The sequence below is a fragment of the Meriones unguiculatus genome, chromosome 17, assembly GCF_030254825.1.
Source record: "Meriones unguiculatus strain TT.TT164.6M chromosome 17, Bangor_MerUng_6.1, whole genome shotgun sequence".
NCBI lineage: Eukaryota > Metazoa > Chordata > Mammalia > Rodentia > Muridae > Meriones > Meriones unguiculatus.
The window spans coordinates 38,825,473-38,844,898 of record NC_083364.1 but is presented as its reverse complement, the minus strand read 5'-3'; the positions used below and the strand labels follow the sequence as shown (position 1 = coordinate 38,844,898).

The following is a 19,426-nucleotide window of genomic DNA, read 5'->3' as shown; positions in this document are numbered from 1 at the left end:
CCCCTGTTTTACTGCCATTTAGAATGTTCCTTTTGCTTTATGTTTTCTTTTTAAAATTCCATACCCACACATAAACACAAGAATTAGCAAGTTTAGATTTTTTTTTTTTTTTTTTTTTGAGACAGGGTCTCTTTAGATAGTCCTGGCTTTCCTGGAATTTGCTGTGTAGACAGGCTGGCCTAGAACTCAGAGATCTCCTTGTCTCTGTATCTGAGTGCTGGGACTAAAGGCATGCACCACCATATTATTGAATTTATGCTGGGTTAAAAATAATTAAAGGTGAGAGACAAACTAAGTGACCTTAATGAAATTTTAAACTTTATCAAGTCTGACCTATTAGAAACATCAAACATTCTACAGCTTTGCTGGGCTCTTATACAAGTAGAGAAAAATTAGGCTAGATTGTTGTTTCTTTTTTTTTTTTTTTTAATTAACCTTTATTTTTATTTATTTATTTTTTTAACAGATCTTGCCTCAGGTTTATTTGTAAAAACAGCACAGGACACTGGTCATCTGTAAATAGTGTGTAGGTGGGTGTGTCACACCAGTCCGTCTGTCTTCACATCAGTAGAACCATTTCCTATGGGGCCTTCACAGGGGCCTGGGCACCTTTGGGAGCCTGAGCTGGAGCTGGAGCTGGAGCTGGAGCCTTGCCCTTAGCTGGAGCTGTGGCCTCTGCCTTGGTTTGAACCTTGGGCTTTGATTTGCAGAGCCTACGACCCTTAGCCATGTAGCTTCAAATCTTCTTCCCAAGCTTGGGGTGAGCGATGAAAGCCAGGCGGCTGAGTTTGCGGCTGGGGGCCTTTGGCATCTTGGGTTTAACAGCTGCAGGCTTCACAAGGGCCTTGATGGCCTCTGCTCGCGCACTCATTGCCTTTGCGTTGTTTGCTTGCATCTTCTTCAGGCCTTTCTTGTTGTGCTTCTTGGCAAAGCGCATGTTCCTCAAGAATTTGGGGTCCACCCCCTTAAGAGATTCGTATCTTTGTGACCGGGGTTTCTTGATGCCATTTCTGTGCCATTTGCGGGACTGGTTGTGTGTGGTGTGGTTCTTGGACTTGGCCATGTTTGCACAGTAACCCGCGGCTCCCGCAGCGTCCGGGACCGGAAGAGTAACCTTTATTTTTATTTTACGTGTATGGATATTTTGCCTGAATGTGTGTCTCTGCACTGTGTGCAAGCAGGGCCTATGGAGGCTAGAAACATTGGATCCTCTTGGACTAGAGTTTCAGACAGTTGTGAGCTGCCATGTGGGTGCTGGGAATCAGGCCAGGTCCTCTGGAAGAACAACCAGGGATCTTAGCTGCAGAGCCATCTCTCCAGCCCCTCCCATTCTTTTTTAAGGCCTGTATTTTCTGTTAAGATCAAGCCGAAAGTCAATATTATTTCTTTGAATGGTTTGCATTCTGAGCCTATCAGCCAATGGTCACGTGTTGGAGGGAAATTTCCTCCCACGCACACGCAGCGAGTCAAGGAGCATTTGCAGCAGCAAATGTTGCTCCGAGCCAAAATACTCAGCCACAAAGAAAACAAGTGGTGGGAGGATGTGAACGAGTCAGAACCACACACACTAATAAGGAAACACTTCCAATTTTTCACAGTAAAAAGTAGCTGAAAGCATGTGCCCATTTGTAGAAAGCCCCAAATTTTCAGAACAATGCAGTCATTTTTTTTGGTTGCACACAGAAAAGAGAAAAAACACAGGGGCTCTCATGTGGATGAGAAACACGGAACCTAGAATAAAGGTGGCTTGAGAGGTGGAAGATAGGAGGGGACAGAGTTGGAGAGGCACCTTCAGAGAGGTAGGTACACTGGCATACTTTATACTATCTTAGCGCCTTCTCAAACATGATTTTGCATTTCAGAAATTATTTTTCAAGAAAAGCCTTAGAAGCATATACTTTGTTGTATCATTCCTCTATACTCTTCGAAAGTCTCTTTAAGTAATAAAGTAGCATATTTTAATGTAAATTCTAATACATAAGTCTCGCTCTTTGTCTTGTATTTTACTACCAAAATGAATGGAAGGGAAGCTGGAATCAGGTGCGATATGATTCCAAAAGTCAGAGACTTCCTCTGCTGACGACCAGAACTCGAAATGAATTAGGCTTCGGTTCTGTCTGGAGTATTAATTGGATTTAATTATTTATGAGCTCGGTCTCATAAGAGCCCCATGATCCTTAAAAGAACTAATCACATTTCAAAGGGCACAGAAAACCATATAAATGCAATAAAGTCTCATAGTCTATTCATCTGCACATTATCCTGAGGTCCTGTGAAAGGGGTCATCTATTTAATCAACACCCCAGACACCAACCAGGCCTTCGCATCAGACATTGTACAATGTCATTTAACACCTACAGAGAAACAGTAGTTCCTACACACATAACACAACCCAACACATATTTGTAGAGATACGCGTGTATCAGCTTGAAAACCATGAGCGAACAGACACAAATAAAGTGACACAAAGCAGGAGGGGATGTTCTAGGCCCTAATAAGGACAATCAGCTGTGAACTAAGAAATAGGATCAACTCTCAGGACTCAAGTGTTGGTTTTTTTTTTGTTTGTTTGTTTTTTGTTTTCCCAAGGTGACCTGGTCCTAAGATGTTAAGGTCAAAGTTCCCTTCTTCCCAAGAACAGGAGCATTGTGTGATTTGTGTCCTATCCTACAGCCGTTAAATAGGTTTCAGAAGCCAGAGCTAACTAAACCAGAATAGTAAGCGGTAAGTCACCTATAATAAGATATGATTTTTTTCTTCCAGGACTGCTTCTTGCATGGTTTGACCCCTTAGTCATTGCCCACAGACTTCTAGAAAGTCATAGAAGTATGCAGGCACAGACTCAGCATGGTTTTATTTCCAATGTTGTTGAAAGGGTCTGTATATCAGCGGGCATAGCCCTGTGCTTTCCTATGACTCCAGGACAGAGCCAGGGCACAGTGACCTCACTGGGTATCCATGATGAAAGTAGACAGGCTCTCTTTATATAATCCTAGCTGGACTGGAACTTGACATGTAGACCAGGCTGGCCTTGAACTCATAGAGATCAGTTTACCCCTGAATCCAGAGTGCTGGCATTAAAGACGTGTCCAGCTACATCTGGCTCAGATATCTTGCCATCATGTTCCTTCTCTGTGTTGGATACACCAAGACTGTAAGACAGTTTTCTCGACCTTTCCCCTGAATCTGCAGCCTCTGCATAATCACAGGGAAACAGTTCAGCTTCAGGCTTTACTCAACGAGTTACCAGTTACCAGTACTTCTCAGAAGTATTAAGACTCTTCGGAGAGCAGTGACTCAGTTTTCATCCCTGCACTCTGGAGACAGACGTGGGCAGAGATCTCTTTGAATCTGAGGCCAGTCTGGTCTACCAGGACTACATGGTAAGACCCTGTTGCAAAAGAAAAAAAAAATCAAGGTCATTAAAAAGCATTCATTTGCTACAAGGTCACAAATAGAAGGGAAATGAGCATAGGTGATAACCAAATGCAATCTGGAAACCTGGATTAAATCCCTAGGTGGTGTTCGTAGAAAAGCAAATAAAAAGTTTGCAGCGTTCCTGGTTATTGCTCCAGTGGTGACATCCAGGTTCTGATCATCGAAGAGCAGTTATCTAAGACATTAATGGAGGGAGCTAATGAAGATTATACTTTCGGTGCTATTTTTGGGACCCTGAATCTATAATTACTCTAAAATAAAAGATACTTTAAAACCTGGGCCTGACGCCCTTTTAAGCAATCCGTTAGTGAGCGCTTACTCATTTGCTCTGCTGTGATTGGCTCTCCAGGCTTTCTCTCCAGTCTATAGGCAGTTTCGGGTTTTTGTTGTTGTTGTTGCTTTTGTTTTTTAATTTCTATTGTTATTGTCAGAATTCAGCAGATGCCCATCTTTACTGTTCCACTAAGTCCAGAACTCTGCTGCACTTATGGTTACATCAGCCCTTTCATAATGAAAGTGACTCATTTGTGCTTTCTCTGCCTCTGTTTGCTCCTTTGGTAAGGACTGTGGGAGCTTCGTCTTCTTCAAGGAGTCTGTTTTGGCTTAGGCACTCACTTCACTATTGGTTTCCTGCTTTGTGGCAATCCCTAGTTTCATTTTTTTCCCTTCTTTCTTATTGAGTCTGTTCTGCTACCTTTTCTGTTCTTAGATTGAATTCTTTGCTCATTCATTGGCCACACTTTTTTTATTTACTATTGTGGGTAGTCATAGGATACAGTTATTTCATCTAGTTTCATTTGACGGCATTGAGCAAACTCTAGTGTAGAATTTTTGTTATGCTCTTTCAAAGGCGATTATTTTTTGTCATAGTCTAACCTTTGGACTTATGGATTATTACGTTTGCCCTTTCATTTCTGAATACGTGAAGCTTTCTCTCGTTTCGTTATAATTGACATGAATTTTATTGTATAAAAAAGGTGGACGTTCTTGTGCTCTCCGAAGCATCCTTGTCATTTGCCACAAGATTCACAGTATAGTTTTAGTAACTGCTGCCCATTTCCTCTTCCCTCTCTCTCCAAAAGAGTTACTTAGGCCCCAAAACAGACTGTACGACTGACTGGCTGACCTGAGGTCCCATCCTCTACTCCCCCTCACTCACCACATCTTTCCGGCAACTTTGTATACCGACGAAGTGTACTAAAGCTCACCCTTAGCTTGATTTGTGATTCCATTCACCATCTTCAGACAAAATTACAGCCAATAAAAGTTTTCAAATTAGCATCTCCTCTCTGGCACTCGCAGGGACCAGTGACATTTGTGCGCCGACAGAGGTTATGGAGATTTGTGATATAGGTCCAGAATCAGTACTTATCATGGCTGGTGCGAGAGCATGACGAGTGATCTCCTGGCTAATTTATACACTCCCACTACCTGAAACACCCAGCTAAGCTAGAGTCTGGAGACAAGGTCAGGAAGGTCACGCTAAATGGAATCCAGTGAGATTTAATACACAAGGGAAGGGAGTTTTTATAGCTTGTTCTTCTACTTTGTAGTGCTGGGTGTTCTTTTCTGTGAGACTGAGTCATTAGAAGCAATGGCCCTAACGTGCACAGACTAAAAACCAACACAAAAAAGTCCAAGTGGTAGCAGTTATCCATGTGTCCATCAATAGCTGCGTGGACAAGGTTCTCCAAAGGAACAGACAGGAGGGGCTGGAGGGGTGCCTCAGCCGCTGAGAGCTCTGGCTGCTCTTCCAGAGGACCAGCACCCACAGGGCAGCTCACATGTGTCTGTAACTCTAGTTTCAGGGGATCTGGTGCTCTTACACAGCCGTGCACAGAGGCAAAACCAAAATGCATATAAAATAAATAAATCTTCAAAAAAGAAAAGAAAAGAAACAGTAGCATGTTTGTGCTTCCTCTCTTCTCTCCCTCTCTCTCACACACACACACAGAGACCCAGGGGATACTGCAATACAAGCCTCTAGGCCATCTACTGGCAGAAATCCTTCTTGCCTGAAAGAGGAGAACCAAGACTTTTTTTTTTTTTTTTCAGTTCAAGCCTTGGAAGCTTTTCTCAGAATCTACAAATTTAAATATTAATAGAATTCAAAAGGACCTTAGCAGGAAAAAAAAAAAAAAAACGCACAATGTTTGACCATTTCTGTGGGCATGGTGGCTCAGTCAAGTTAATACACACATTTCATTATCACGGGGCCATAGGTGAGAAGAGGCTGATGAGTGCCGCTGGTGTGCTAGTCTCTTGGCAAGCTAAATGCCAGAGAGAAAGGGTGGCCTGGTGTGCTGGGCTCCATCCCTGTGCTTCCCTAATTTTGTGGCAGTTCGGTAAACTCTTGCAACCTCAGATTTCTTCTTCAACTGAATGACAGAGTTTGAGAATCAGATGATATAATTCAAATGTAAAGATGCCTTTGTAGATACTGAGTAATTATTTCCTTCCGTTTCCAGACACCAGGGGTCTGGAAGCCTCTGTTTTATTTGGATCAAGCTTCCTGTGAGATGATCCAGCCCTTGGCTCAGAAAGTGACATTCTGCTTACGAATTCCATTACCCACATGTGAGGCATGAGAGTCCTCACTGGAAAGACTCCGTCCATTGTTCATGAATGTGATTGTATCTTTATGCATAAATCAGTGTCTGATTTAGAAGTTATTAATAAAAAAGAAATCAGCACTTCCCCCAAAAAGAGTTTGTTATCAAGACTGGAAGTGGGAGTGGAGGGAATCTCAGAGAGACCTAATCGTGGGAAATAACCTATCTGTACTGGAAACCACAAAACAAGTTCCCCGTCTCTGGAACACCATGGGAAATCACAATCTCACTCCTTTCCCTTGACCTTTATTTGCTGAGTTCTAAATGGCCCATCCCTTCTAATTTGGCCCATATGCAACACTGTACAGCCTCTCTGGCCTACCCTATCATTCCACAAACACGCCATATTACCAACTAGTTTTCAATCTCTTTAGCCAATTGTTTTTCTTCCTTTGGCTCTTCTTCAAAATTCAGTGTGTATTTGTGTGTGTGTGTGTGTGTGTGTCACATGTGTCACTTGAGGGGGCCAGAAAAGGGCATCAGATCACCTGGAGCTGGAGTTACAGGTGGATGTGAGCCACCTGATAATGCGTGCTGAGTTCTAAATTCTGAATTCAGGAAATTCAGGAAAACCAGAAATTGTTCTAAGAGCTGAGCCAGTGGTTCTCAACCTGTGGGCTTGTGAGTTGCATAGATGATATTTACATTACAATTCATAATAGCAGCAAGATTACAGTAATGAAGGACAATAAAATAATTTTATGTTGGGGGGTCAACCACAACATGAGGAATTGTATTCAAGGGTCGCAGCGTCAGGAAAGTTGAGAACCACAGTGCTAAGCTTCAGCCCCTCTCTCTTAAAATTTTAAAACCATACTTTATTGATGTATAGCAATACAGTTTACATGTTAAATAACACTTTAATAGAATGATTGATTCTTTGAAACAGTCTCACTATGTAGCCCTGGGTAGCCTGAAACTCACTATGTAGAACTTGCTGTCATCCTCCTGCCTCTGGCCAGTGTAGAGATCACTAGCCTAAACTACCATATATGACTTCTTAGGCTGAACTCTGAAGAGATCCTGAAAGGTTGTTGAACAGCTCCTCTGGTCAGGTGGTCCAATGAGCTGTGGCTAAGTAGAAATGGACCACATCTTTAGTGGACTGATCCCTGCAGGATTGTAAATCAAACATTTAAACTTACAGGCAAAGTGAGTAAAGCATGCTAAACAAACAAAACAAAACAAAACAAAACAAAAAAACCCTACAGGTTAATTTCTAGTTGAGTTGCTTGGCTGGGTCAGTCAGTGTACCTCAGAGAGCTGTCTGGCCTCCTGTAATCCCTCACCCCAGAATCCCAAAGTTGGTTCTGATGTCACAGCAAATCTTCAGATATAAAAATGTGGCTTATCCTCAAGAGAGAAGGCAACACTCCCACAAGTCTTTCTGTTTCCTTCTTCAGGGTTCTCCATTGTCATTTGGTTGATCATGGGAGACCTGTATGGTTTCTGGAATGGTCTGGACATCTATCTTGTCTTGCTCTTTATATCTACTACCTCTCCGTGTCTGTCTTTCTTGGGCTTTGACTCCCTATTCTTCCACAAAATTGCATCTTACTCACATTTCCCCCTAGCATTACCTTTCCCTCTGGCATGCTCCTGCTCTATAATGTTCCATTCCTGCTTGAACCAATTCACATCATTGGCTTTGAACTTGTAAAGCAGAAACAGAAATAACCGAGTCCCTAAGCTGTGAAGTGTCCTGTGAGCACAAACCTGAACCGACTGGTCTACCTTCACCCTCATAGTCACACTCTGCCGTCCCTCACTGCAGCTTTCACAGCCACAAATTCAATCACCTGTAGATTAGAAATTGTGTCTGCACAGAACACAGACAGGCTTGTTCTCTGCCATTATTTTCTTCGGAGTATACACAACATCTCTTTACCTAGCATTTACATTATTTTGGGAGTTTCAAATACTCCAGAGATGATTTTAAAGAAACCAGAGGATTTGCAGTGGGTTAAATGAAAACATGCCATTTTATATAAGGGGTTGTGCATCTTCGTGTTTTGATATCCAGGAACATTCTGGAGCTGATTCATCACAGACACACTGAAGGGTGGTTGTGTAAGAAAGTCACATCCTGGAGAAAGGATGAGAGCTTTCAGGGCTGGGTTTGAATCCCGGATCTTTCATTTACTAGCTGTGGGGACCAAAAATTTTTGAGGCTTAGTCCTATGTAATAAAGTAAATAATTATAAGGAAGGTAGTTGATAAGAAAAATAAACAAGCGCAAAAGCAATTAGCACAGAGTGCTAATGCTCCATTTTAAAAGTAATTTTTTAGCAGTGTTAGTAATACTTTCTTATCCCTAGGAAATGGTGAAAAAGGTGGTTTGGGTGTGCCAGGCAATCAGCTCATCCTTTCTGTGAAAGAGGCTTTTGTCTCCACTCCATCCGTCCTCCAAGGTCACTGTCACACGGGGGCGGTGAAGAAATGATGGCTATATTTATAGCAGCTAAGGAAGGCATACTTTGGATCTGGAGAACTTCCCCCACCTCAAACCCTCTCCTGTAATAAAAGTTTAAAGTCTTTCCCTGCAGCCTGCCTTATTTTTTCTTAAACTACAGCAGCAATGTCACACTGCGGTTTTCTTTTTTTTTTTCTCTCTCTCTCTCTCTGCACAAATGCCACTGTATTAAAATATATTTCTCACTGAATTTTGGTTGAAGGGAATATTATTTCTAGGTCATTTTTCCCCTGGCCAAGATGTATACAATAATTAAAGCCCCCCCCCTTTGTAAACAGGAATAAGAAATAACTTATGGCCAAAGTACAATGTTTGCTCTTTTATGAACTTACATATTTATGTGTTTGAATAAAACCCGTGAATGCTAACTGGCTCTTTATTCCAGTAAATGACACTATGGTCGGGAGTGAACTGCAAGGAGGAAATACAGGGACACATAATTGAAAAATAAGATGGAGCCATAGACTTTAGATACGTGTCTACTGCTGGGTCATTTTGTGAGCTCTAACTAAGCACACAGCTCCGTGCTCCGACTCCTCACCTGGAAAATTATGACAATAAGGCAATGTGGTAAGTATGGTGTGGACATCTATTTTTAAAACAGAAGAGAACATCACTGTGCCTTGGAGCTTTTGAATCTAAATAGGTAAATATTCAAAACAACAGTCTAAGAAATGAGAAGGGATCTATTTTATCCTTCGTTAACAGAACTTGTAAAATCTGAAGATGAGTGGGGGAAGGGGGAACTAAAGAGAGAGGGGAGGGGAAGGTGGGAGGAGAGGAGAGGGAGAGACAGAGAGAGAACATCTTGGTAAGTTACTTATTTATGGCTAGTCTAGGCTTGCCTTGAATTCATGATCCTCCTGCCTCAACTTCCCAAGTAGCTGGAATAGCAAATCTGTCCCACCAGGCTCAGCCTAAAGAAGCCATTTTACACCTAGGGTTTCTTTAGACTTCTTTAGTACTCATGATCATTAGTGTTAACTGTTGACTTGGCAGAAGTGAGAATCATCTGGAAGATGAGCATCTTAGCCTGACTCTGGGGATTATTTTGATTCTGTTCCTGGAGGGAGGGACAGCCACCCACAGAAGGTGGCACCATTTCAAGGACTAGGTCCTGGATTGAATAAAAAAGAGGGAGGGAGCTCTCTTCTGGCCACAGGTGTGATGTGCACTGTTCCTCTGGAGCTGGAGCTGAGAGCTTAATAACCCCCCACCCCCAGCTGCTTTTGTCCCAATAGTTCAGAAACAGAAGACATGGGGACAGCACTCTTACCGTGCTTAGGCAAAGGAACGGGGCAATAGGTAAGTTATAAGATGGGAATCACATTTGCCCAATAGACGTACTTAAAAATTACCAACCTCATTAATCACGCAAAAAACTGCACAGCTGGAGCACATTGCATAGGGGTGTGTTGGGGATCAAATCCAGGGCCAAATGTTGGTTAGGCAAGTGCTCTAGTTGGTTGGGTGAGGGGATTAAAAGCCTGGTGACACAAGCCTAAGTCGGTGAGGGTGGGGACTGAGTACCATATAGTGACAGTACAAGTCGGCGTAAAAGTTTTTAGAGCAATTGGTGTGGCTTTAAATTTTAACTCTCCGCACCCTTAGCACAGTGGTCCTCAACTTTCCTAAGGCTGTGGCCCTTAATACACTGCCTCATGTTGTGGTGACAGCCCCCCTTCCCCCCCCCCGCCATAACATTATTTTTGTTGCTACTTCGTGACTGTAACATTGCCATTGTTATGAGTTGTAATGTGAATATTTGTGTTTTCTGATGGTCTTAGGTGATCTCTGTGAAAGGGTCATCCAGCCCTCCAAAGGGTTTGAGACCCACAGGTCCAGAACCACTGCCTTAGACCAAGAACAACTGCAAGGGATCTGTCCTATCTAAATGCACCGAGCAAAGAGCATGTGTGATGTTGAGAGTGGCATAAGAAAGAACCTAAACATATATTAATAGGAATGATCGAATAACTTACGCATCATCTGTGTCACCATCTGCCACTGTTAGGAAGAATGAAATAGACCCCATGCTGACAGATGGAGTAGGAAGGCTTATCCACAAAATATTGTTAAGTCATTAAAAGAAGTTGTAGGATAATGGGTGGAATTTGATCTCATAAAAAAAGGGAAAAGGCTGTGTATGGAAAAATACCCAGTAAACCAGTAAAAGGAAAATTGCAAGAGCTGAGGGATGATTTTTTTTTTGTCTTGACGTTATGTTATAATTTTTTATAGCAATTCTAAATGACTCCTGTTGTTCATATAGCATATGATTTTGTAGAGTCTTTTACAACGCTGTCTTCCTCGACCCATCCCCCATGCTATATTCTGCCAAGTTTTTTCATTTAGGTTCTCTGTCCTTTGGGGAGGTTTTTTATTGTGTGTGTCTCTCTCTCTGAGTATGTCTCTCTCTCTCTCTCTCTCTCTCTCTCTCTCTCTCTCTCTCTCTCTCTCTCTCTGTGTGTGTGTGTGTGTGTGTGTGTGTGTGTGTGTTTTCCCTTGCATGTGTCAGCACATGCAAAGTTGTATGAGTGTGTGTGGAGGCTAGAGGTCAACATTTCTAGATTGCTCTCCACCCTATCTTTTGACACAGCTTTCTCACTGAACTTGGATCTCGTTTATTCAGCTAGCCTTACTGTCTCCAGGTAAGGATCCACCCTCTCTGCTGTACAAGCGCCAGGATTTTAGAGTACTCTGCCACATCCGGCTTTTATGTGGGTGTTAGAGTTGGGAGTTCAGGACCTCATTCTTGTGTGGCGGACACCTTATTTACTGAGCCATCTCTCATTGGAAGGCATTTTTATATAGAAACCTTTCCTGCTAATAGTAAGAGAGCATTTGTTGTCAAATATTTGCAAAATACAGGAAAAATCCTCACCATAAAACCAGACACACTAAACCTGTTAGAAGAAAAAGTGGGGAAGAGCCTTGAGCTCATTGGCACAGGAGACAACTTCCTGAACAGAACACCAACAGCACAGGCTCTAAGAGCAACAATCAATAAATGGGACCTCATGAAACTGAAAAGCTTATGTAAAGCCAAGGCAACTGTCGTCAGAACAAAACGTCAGCGTACGGATTGGGAAAGGATCTTCACCAACCCTTTATCTGACAGAGGGCTGATATCCAGAATATACAAAGAACTCAAGTAATCCAATTATAAAATGGGGTACAGAGCTAAACAGAGAATTCTCAATTGAGGAATATCGAATGGCAGAGAAACACTTAAAGAGATGCTCAACATCCTTAGTCAACAGGGAAATGGAAATCAAAACGTCCCTGAGATTTCACCTTACACCCATCAGAATGGCTAAGATCAAGAATTCAAGTGACAACACATGCTGGAGAGAATGTGGAGAAAGGGTAACCCTCCTCCATTGCTAGTGGGAATGTAAACTTGTACAACCACTTTGGAAATCAATCTGGCACTTTCTCAGACAATTAGGAATAGTGCTACCTCAAGATCCAGCTATACCACTCCTAGGCATATATCCAAAAGAGGCTCAAGTATACAACATTTGCTTAACCATGTTCGTAACAGCTTTATTCTTAATAGCCAGAGTCTGGGAACAACCCAGATGTCCCTCAATTGAGGAATGGACACAGAAATTGTGGTACATTTACACAATGGAATACTTCTCAGCAATTAAAAACAAGGAAATCATGAAATTTGAAGGAAATAGTGGGAACTAGAAAAGATCATCTTGAGTGAGCTATTCCAGAAGCAGAAAGACACACATGGTATATACTCACAAGTGGATATTGGACATATAATATAGGATAATCATAAGTCTGTACACCTAAAGAAGCTAAGCAAGAAGGAGGACCCTGGGTAAGATGCTCAATCTTCATTCAGAAAGGCAAATTAGATAGACATTGGAAGAAGGTGAAAACAAGGAACAAGACAGGAGCCTACCACAGAGGGCCTCTGAAAGACTCTACCCATCAGGGTATTAAAGCGGATACTTAGGCTCATAGCCAAACTTTGGGCAGAGTGCAGGGAATCTTATGAAAGAAGGGAAATATAGATAGACCTGGCAGGATCTGGAGCTCCACAAAGAAAGGAGCAGAACCAAAAAATCTGGGGCTAGGGGTCTTTTCTGAGATTGATTCTCCAATCAAGGACCATGCATGGATATAACCTAGAACCCCTGCACAGATGTAGCCTGTGGCAGCTCAGTCTCCAAATGGGCTTCCTCGTAAGGGGAACAGGGACTGTCTCTGACCTGAACTCAGTGGCTGGCTCTTTGATCACCTCTCCCTGAGGGTGGAGCAGCCTTACCAGGCCACAGAGGAAGACTATGAAAGACAGTCCTGATGAGACCTGATAGGCTAAGGTCCTCCACCATTGGTGGACTGGGGAAGGGGCATGGGAGGAGATGAGGGAGGGAAGAAGGGCGGAATTAGGAGGGGACAAAGGTGGGGCTACAGCTGTGATACAAAGTGAATAAACTGTTATAAAAATTATATTAAAAAAGAAAGTTAAAACATGAATCACTCTCAAGAAGTAAACTGACATATGCTTTGCCATATTCTTCTCATTCTTTTCTTTTAAGATTTAGAATGTTGGTAAAGGTCCACAGAATGCTGACCCTTCAATGCCTTCCTAACGCTGTGACCCCACGTTGTGGTGACCCCCAACCATAAAATTATTTTTGTTGCTACCCCATAACTGCAGTTTTGCTACTGTTACAAATCGCAATGTAAATATCTGATATTCAGGATATCTGTTATACGACCTCTATGAAGGGTCTTTCCATTTTAAAAGGGGGTCGAGATACACAGGTTGAGACTCGCTCCTTTTGGGGTTTATTTACACAGTGTGTGCATGGGAATAGTTTTCAGTCTTTCCGCCAACTGGCTTCTTTTGTGTTAATCTTGTTACCTCTAGAACCTCCCTCTGTGCAGAAAGTTTTTAATTCTACCAAAGGTTGTTAAATCCTACCAGGGCTCCTACTTTCTGAACCCCTCTTCCTCCTTCCCACGGAATAGCCAATCACATCAGATTGTGAGCTCCCACCAATGGGATGAGATACAGTCACCATCTCTGTTAAGGATCAAACACAGAGGCCATTTTGGCTGAATGCGTGTGCCAGCTCATTTTGGGTTTGGCTTGCTATTTTTTGCAAAAAGACATTCCCTTGTTGAGTTACCTTTGCTTTTTTTTTTGGGGGGGGGGTTGGTTTCTTTCGAGACAGAGTTTCTCTGTGTAGCCTTGGTTGTCCTGGACTCGCTTTGTAGACAAATTGAAGTCATAGAGATGTGTCTCCTGTCTCCTTGAGTGCTGGGATTACAGGTGTAATCCCAGAGGTGTAACCACAGAGTCCGGCTACAACAAGATTATTAATTTCCCTCCCTTCTCATGCCTCAAGGATCCTGACAAATAATATCCCATTGCCCAATCATTAGTGATATTGAGACTGATTCCAGGGTAATGGTGGTGCTCTTTGAACTGCGCATGTGGGTCTTCCTTTGGGGATTGGGCAGTAATCACTACAGTGTACTTTAGCACTTCAAGATTGTCCTTTGTTCATTTGTCATTCTCCTAATAACTTTACCGCTATCTAAAGCAATGTTTTCGCTTGGGCTCAGAAGTGATGATTTTTCCCCCACTCTATTTCCTTCTATTGTATTCCCTGCATTGTTCTATTAATTGAAGCTAACCCTCTTCACCTGGGAAGACTTGTTCATTCTGAAACACAACTCCCACTGGAAGAGAAGAAGATTTAATTTCTGTTTAATTCTCACTAAACGTTTGTTGGCTACTTAAAGTTCCTTTGTAAATGTCTTTTCAGGACCCTTGTCTGTTTGCTCCAAATTCTTTTATTAACGTATTGGCATTCCTCGTCACATTTAATCTCTGTTCCCTCACTTTTTGCCTAAATTTTAATTGAGCACATCTTTGCTTTTTAAAATATAAACATGTTTTATACTTTTGTTCCTGAGCCATGAAAAGTCTTTTAAGTGGCCTCTGTCTTCTGATATGTCGCTGTCATTTGTTGGCACTGCCTTGCTCTTTGGCACACACAATGACCAGACTCACACCTTCCTTTCTCTGCCCTAGCCCTGAGCACCACCACCAATTTCTGGTCTCTTTACTGAAAGTGGCATTTAAAATCTCTTATTTTTTGATTCTCCTTTCGATGTAAAATTTAAAAAGCAATGAACTGTGAAGAAAATCTCTGCAGTACGGGCTGGTGGGATGGCTCAGTGGGTAAAGAACACACCCACTACAACTGAAATGCCTACACGAGTGCTATCCCAAACCCCTGTCAAAGAAAGTGCCTCTCACGTATGTTTCTTATAATTATTCCTGTGGCCTAGAATGTGCTCTTTGTTAGTGAAAATTCTATGTGCACTCGGAAAGAATGTGAGTTCTGCTCTTGTCTAGTGAAATATTCCATGAACACCACCATGGTAAGCTGCTCATCTTCTACGCCCTCATTGACTTTCACTGACTTCCTCCATCACTAGAGAAGGCAGTATAATGAAATCTCCATTGATAGTCCTGGAAGTATCTGTTTCTCCTTTCAGATTATCAGTGTCTGTTCTATGCACTTTTCTTTTTTGATGCCATTAACAAAACATCATTCTTCAACCTTGATGATATTCTTTGTTCTCATGTTTATTTTGATATTGACATGGTCATTTTCATTTTGTTTAGTTGTTGGGTTTTCACTCCCTTTAAAAAATATTTAAGAATACTGGCTGTTCTTCCAAAAGTCCTGAGTTCAATTCCTAGCAACCACATGGTGGCTTACAACCATCTTTACTGAGATATGGTGCCCTCTTCTGGCAAGCAGACACACATGCAGGCAGAACACTATAAGTATTTTTAAAAATTAAAAAAAACTTCCATTTTTAACATAACTATACATTCAACATTATAGTAAATATGTAGCGAGCGTGTTGGGTTGTTCCTAAAAACCAAACATATTAACATTTGCTTTTTTTCTTGATGTGTTAAGAGCATTTACATTTTATATAAACTATCCCTGTGGTTGAGACTGAGTATACCATATTGATATCCATCTAAATTGGGTTTTGCTCCAGTTTTTTCTTATTTCATTTTTTTGGGACAGGGTTTCACTGTGTAACTGACGGTGGCCTAGAACTCACTGTATAGTCCAAGCTGGCTTTGAACTTATGACAACCTTCCTGCTCAGCCTCATGAGTGCTGGCATTACAAGCATACACCACTATGGCCAATATTCTTGTCTTCTTTTGAGTTATTATGGTACATCATTAAAACAAAGATTTATTTTTATTTTATGCCTATGGGTGTTTTGTCTATCCCATGTTCACACACTCTCCAAGGAGGCCAGGAAAGGGCAGCAGAGTGTCTGGAACTGGAGTTACAGATATTTGCTAGCTGCCATGTGGTTGCTAGGAACTGAACCTGGGTCCTTTGCAAGAGCAGTGCATGCCTTTAACCTCTAAACCATCTCTCTAGCCCCTGGTACTTCGTTTAAATCAACTAATAAACTTTTGGGTATCTCTATTTTTCTTGCATTATATCCAATATTGAAATAATACCGTGTCACTTTATGCGTGTCCTAAGAACTTTATAACAATCAGATAGCCATAGTTGTGGGCCCTGTGCCCATGGATTCAACCAACCTCAGATTTAAAATATTCAGGGGGAAATTTCATCATACTGAGCATGTATAGAATCTATTTCCTGAACAATGAGCTTTAATAGTTATGTGGCCTTACTGTATAAGTCATAAGCAAACAAGAGGTGATTTAAAGTGTAAAGAGGATGTGCACAGTTTACATAAAAGACTTGAAGGTCTTTGGATCACAAAACCTTGATGGTCCTGGAACCTGTCTCCACAGACGCTGAGCTACAACTGCAGACATCTTAACCCCCCTTTGTGATGATATTGACATACCTTTTATTTTAAATGTTCAATTACATTAGGAAAATTTTTAAAGAAGAAATCTTTATATGGGTATGCATGATAACTTTTAGTTCCACGTGATTATGTTTGGTTCTGATTTATTTTTATTTATTTTATGTGTATGAGCGTTTTGTTCACATGTATGTCTTTGCACCAAGTTCATACCTGGTGCCTGTGGAGGTCTGAAGGGGGCATTGGAGTCCCTGGAATTGGATTTACAGACAGTTGTGAGCGCTGGAAATTGAACCTGAGTCCTCTACAAGAACAAGTTCTGTTAGCTGCTGAGCCATCTCTCCTTCCCTATTTTAGGCTCTTTTTGAGTTTCCACTTAGAATCATTTTTACTTAAATTGAAAACTTCTCTCTTTATCTCTCTCTGTGTGTGCGTGCCATGTCTAGTCTGAAAATGTTAACATTCATTGCATTTCAAGTATTGTTAACAACTTCTCTCATTTTTTTGGTTCCAGAAGATGTCATTATTTCCTATTCTTTTTTTTTTTTTTTTTTGAGGAAGTTTTGTCAGAAAACAAATTTGAGGTTTTTTTCAGGACTGGAGATTTTGTTCCATGATATTTGGCTTCCTTTCTTTCTAATCTGAAGTGGGAAGTCAGTACTACTTATCTTTAGGTTCTATTAGCAATGTGGCTATGTTTCTTTGGTAGTTTCTGGTGTTGTTTGTTTTTTTATAACAAGTTTTTACTATGTATCTCTGGATGGTACAGAACTCACTGTTTAGACCAGGTTCTGAAACTCAGAGACCTGCTTATATCTGCCTCCCAAGTGCTAGGATTAGAGGGATATGTCAAGGTTACATTAGTATGTATGTATGTATGTATGTATGTATGTGTTGTGTGTTTGTTCATGGCGTGTGTGTGTGTGTGTTGCACATGTGCCACAGTGTTATGTGTGTTTGTGTGTGCATAGATCAGAAGACAACCTATGGAGTAAGTTCTCAACTACCATTTTTACATGGGTTCTAAGGCACTAACTCTTGTAATTAAGCTTTCACAGCAAGAGCCTATACTGGCTAAGCCACCTCTCCACACCTCTCTGTGTGGTAACAGAGACAATTTTTTGGACTGTGTTTTTTGTTCCCATTGTTGTTTTCTGACTTTTGCCAGTGCCTAAACGACTTAAAGGCAAAACTTTCATTTCAGATGTTGAATTTCTTGGCTCTAAATGTTCATTGATGTTTCTTGCATTCTTCTCTCATTATATTTATGTCCCTTTAAATTCTTGGCCACATTTATAGCCACTGCATCAAAGTCACTAAATGCTTTAACAGCCAATATCATCTACCTGTATCACGTTTAGCTCTGTTGTTTTCTTTTAATAGATTTTTCTCCTGTTTATGCTTTAACACTTTTCTGCTTCTTCCTGGGATGTGAGACATTATGAATTGAATTTCTGAATTTTTTTTTCTGCTAGGGTCTATTAGAAACATAAATATCTCGTCTACTGCAACATAACTTGAAGATCCTCAAAAACTTCCATGACCATTTAAATTCAGACTAGAAGTCTAATTTTGGATTCCTGTTCCAAGGCTTTCCAACAATGTTAATTTCAGGCTGGAGAGGTGGCTCAGAGGTTAAGAGCATTTGCTGTTCTTTTGGAGGTCCTGAGTTCAATTCCCAGCAAACACACAGTGGCTCACAACGTTAATTTCAGGCCTTTCTGCAAGACCTTTTTGCCTTCTCGTGAAGGCATATGGAACTGGAAAAAACAAGTCTCTGAAGATCACTGAGAAGCACTGCTTACTTCACTTATGAAAAGATTTCTATTCTCAATGACTTATTATTGAGTCCTTGTGAGTTGCGCATCATGCACCCCAGTCCTGCTCATCTTCCGGTCTCCTCATATCCACCCTTCACCATTTCAAGCCCCCCCCCAAAATAAAACACACACACAAATAAGCAGACACACAAACAACAACAAACTCCCCCGAAGCACAGAAAACATTTCGTCGTGCAAGCTGTGGTATGTTACCATGTGTCCCACAGTGTAACCCTTTGTCCACACATCTGCACATTACCAGGGGGCTTGAATTTTCTTGTTTGAAGAAAGATGTATTTTCATTCTTTTAAGCGTGCAGCGTTTTGTCTGTAAGTATGCCTGGGCACCAGGGGAGGCCAGAAAAGGGTATTGGATCCTCTAGAACTAGAGTTACCGATGGTTGTGAACTACTACGTGGGTGCTGGGAACCCAAACCTAGGGCCACCCCTCCAGTCCTGTCCTTTCTTTTAAGACTTAAATTCTATAGCCAAGTACTTAAATCACTTGAGGAGTGTGGGGATAAGAAACTGAAGAATTGAGGGTGAATGACGATGGGCCCCAAGCAGAATCCCGGAAATCAGACTCTGGAGACCAGACTCAACACACATGATCTAACTTTATTGTCCAGTGTAAAAGCCTTTAAACGACTGAAAGTCCAATCAGACCATCCCATGCTAACCTCAAGCCCTAATAATTATTAAGTTGGTGCAACTATCAGGAAATGTGGGGGCCATGGTCATCTTAGAAGACTTCCGCAAAGAGGGAGGAAGCAGTCACTGCCCTAGCCTGGGATCCATTTTGAGACCTTGAGACTTGTGCTAGGGGTACTTAGTGGAGCAATGCTGCTGTGTGTGTGGTGGATCAGGCTCGTTCAAGGAGCCGTGGGAGTCGCTGACACTTCCTCACCGTTCTCTATCGGCCCCCAAAAGGCTTACCTCGCCATTCCCTACAGAAGAGCTGCTTTTCAATATTGCTTGTGGTAATTTAGCCTTATTTCCAAAGCGTTGCATGTTTATGGATCTCTACCAAATGGCCTAGGTTTCTAAGGGTTTTTTTTTTTTTTTTTCTGGCCTAATTAGTCAGAACTTGAATGTTTCCAAACTCCTTTGAAATGCTAGTAGTTGTTTCAGTTTAAATTTCCCAGTAGCTGCTGTTTGCCAGTCTGAGAGTCTCTCCTTAAGCCCATAAGAAGGTCCAAGGGAACCTTCATGTGTACGTCTA

General features: G+C 41.6%; 1 protein-coding gene and 1 non-coding gene across 2 annotated transcripts; both read right to left on the bottom strand.

The window, feature by feature from the left end:
• Positions 1-446: 446 nt before the first annotated feature.
• LOC132648543 (large ribosomal subunit protein eL29) lies at positions 447-1,108 on the bottom strand. Its single transcript, XM_060370317.1, has one exon. The coding sequence runs from the start codon at positions 1,061-1,063 to the stop codon at positions 737-739; it is 327 nt and encodes a 108-aa protein (XP_060226300.1). The 5' UTR covers positions 1,064-1,108; the 3' UTR covers positions 447-736.
• Positions 1,109-2,763: 1,655 nt separating this feature from the next.
• On the bottom strand, positions 2,764-2,965 carry LOC132648811 (small nucleolar RNA SNORA73 family). The gene has a single exon (XR_009587214.1). It is a non-coding gene; the product is annotated as a small nucleolar RNA SNORA73 family (small nucleolar RNA).
• Between the last annotated feature and the right edge of the window lie 16,461 nt (positions 2,966-19,426).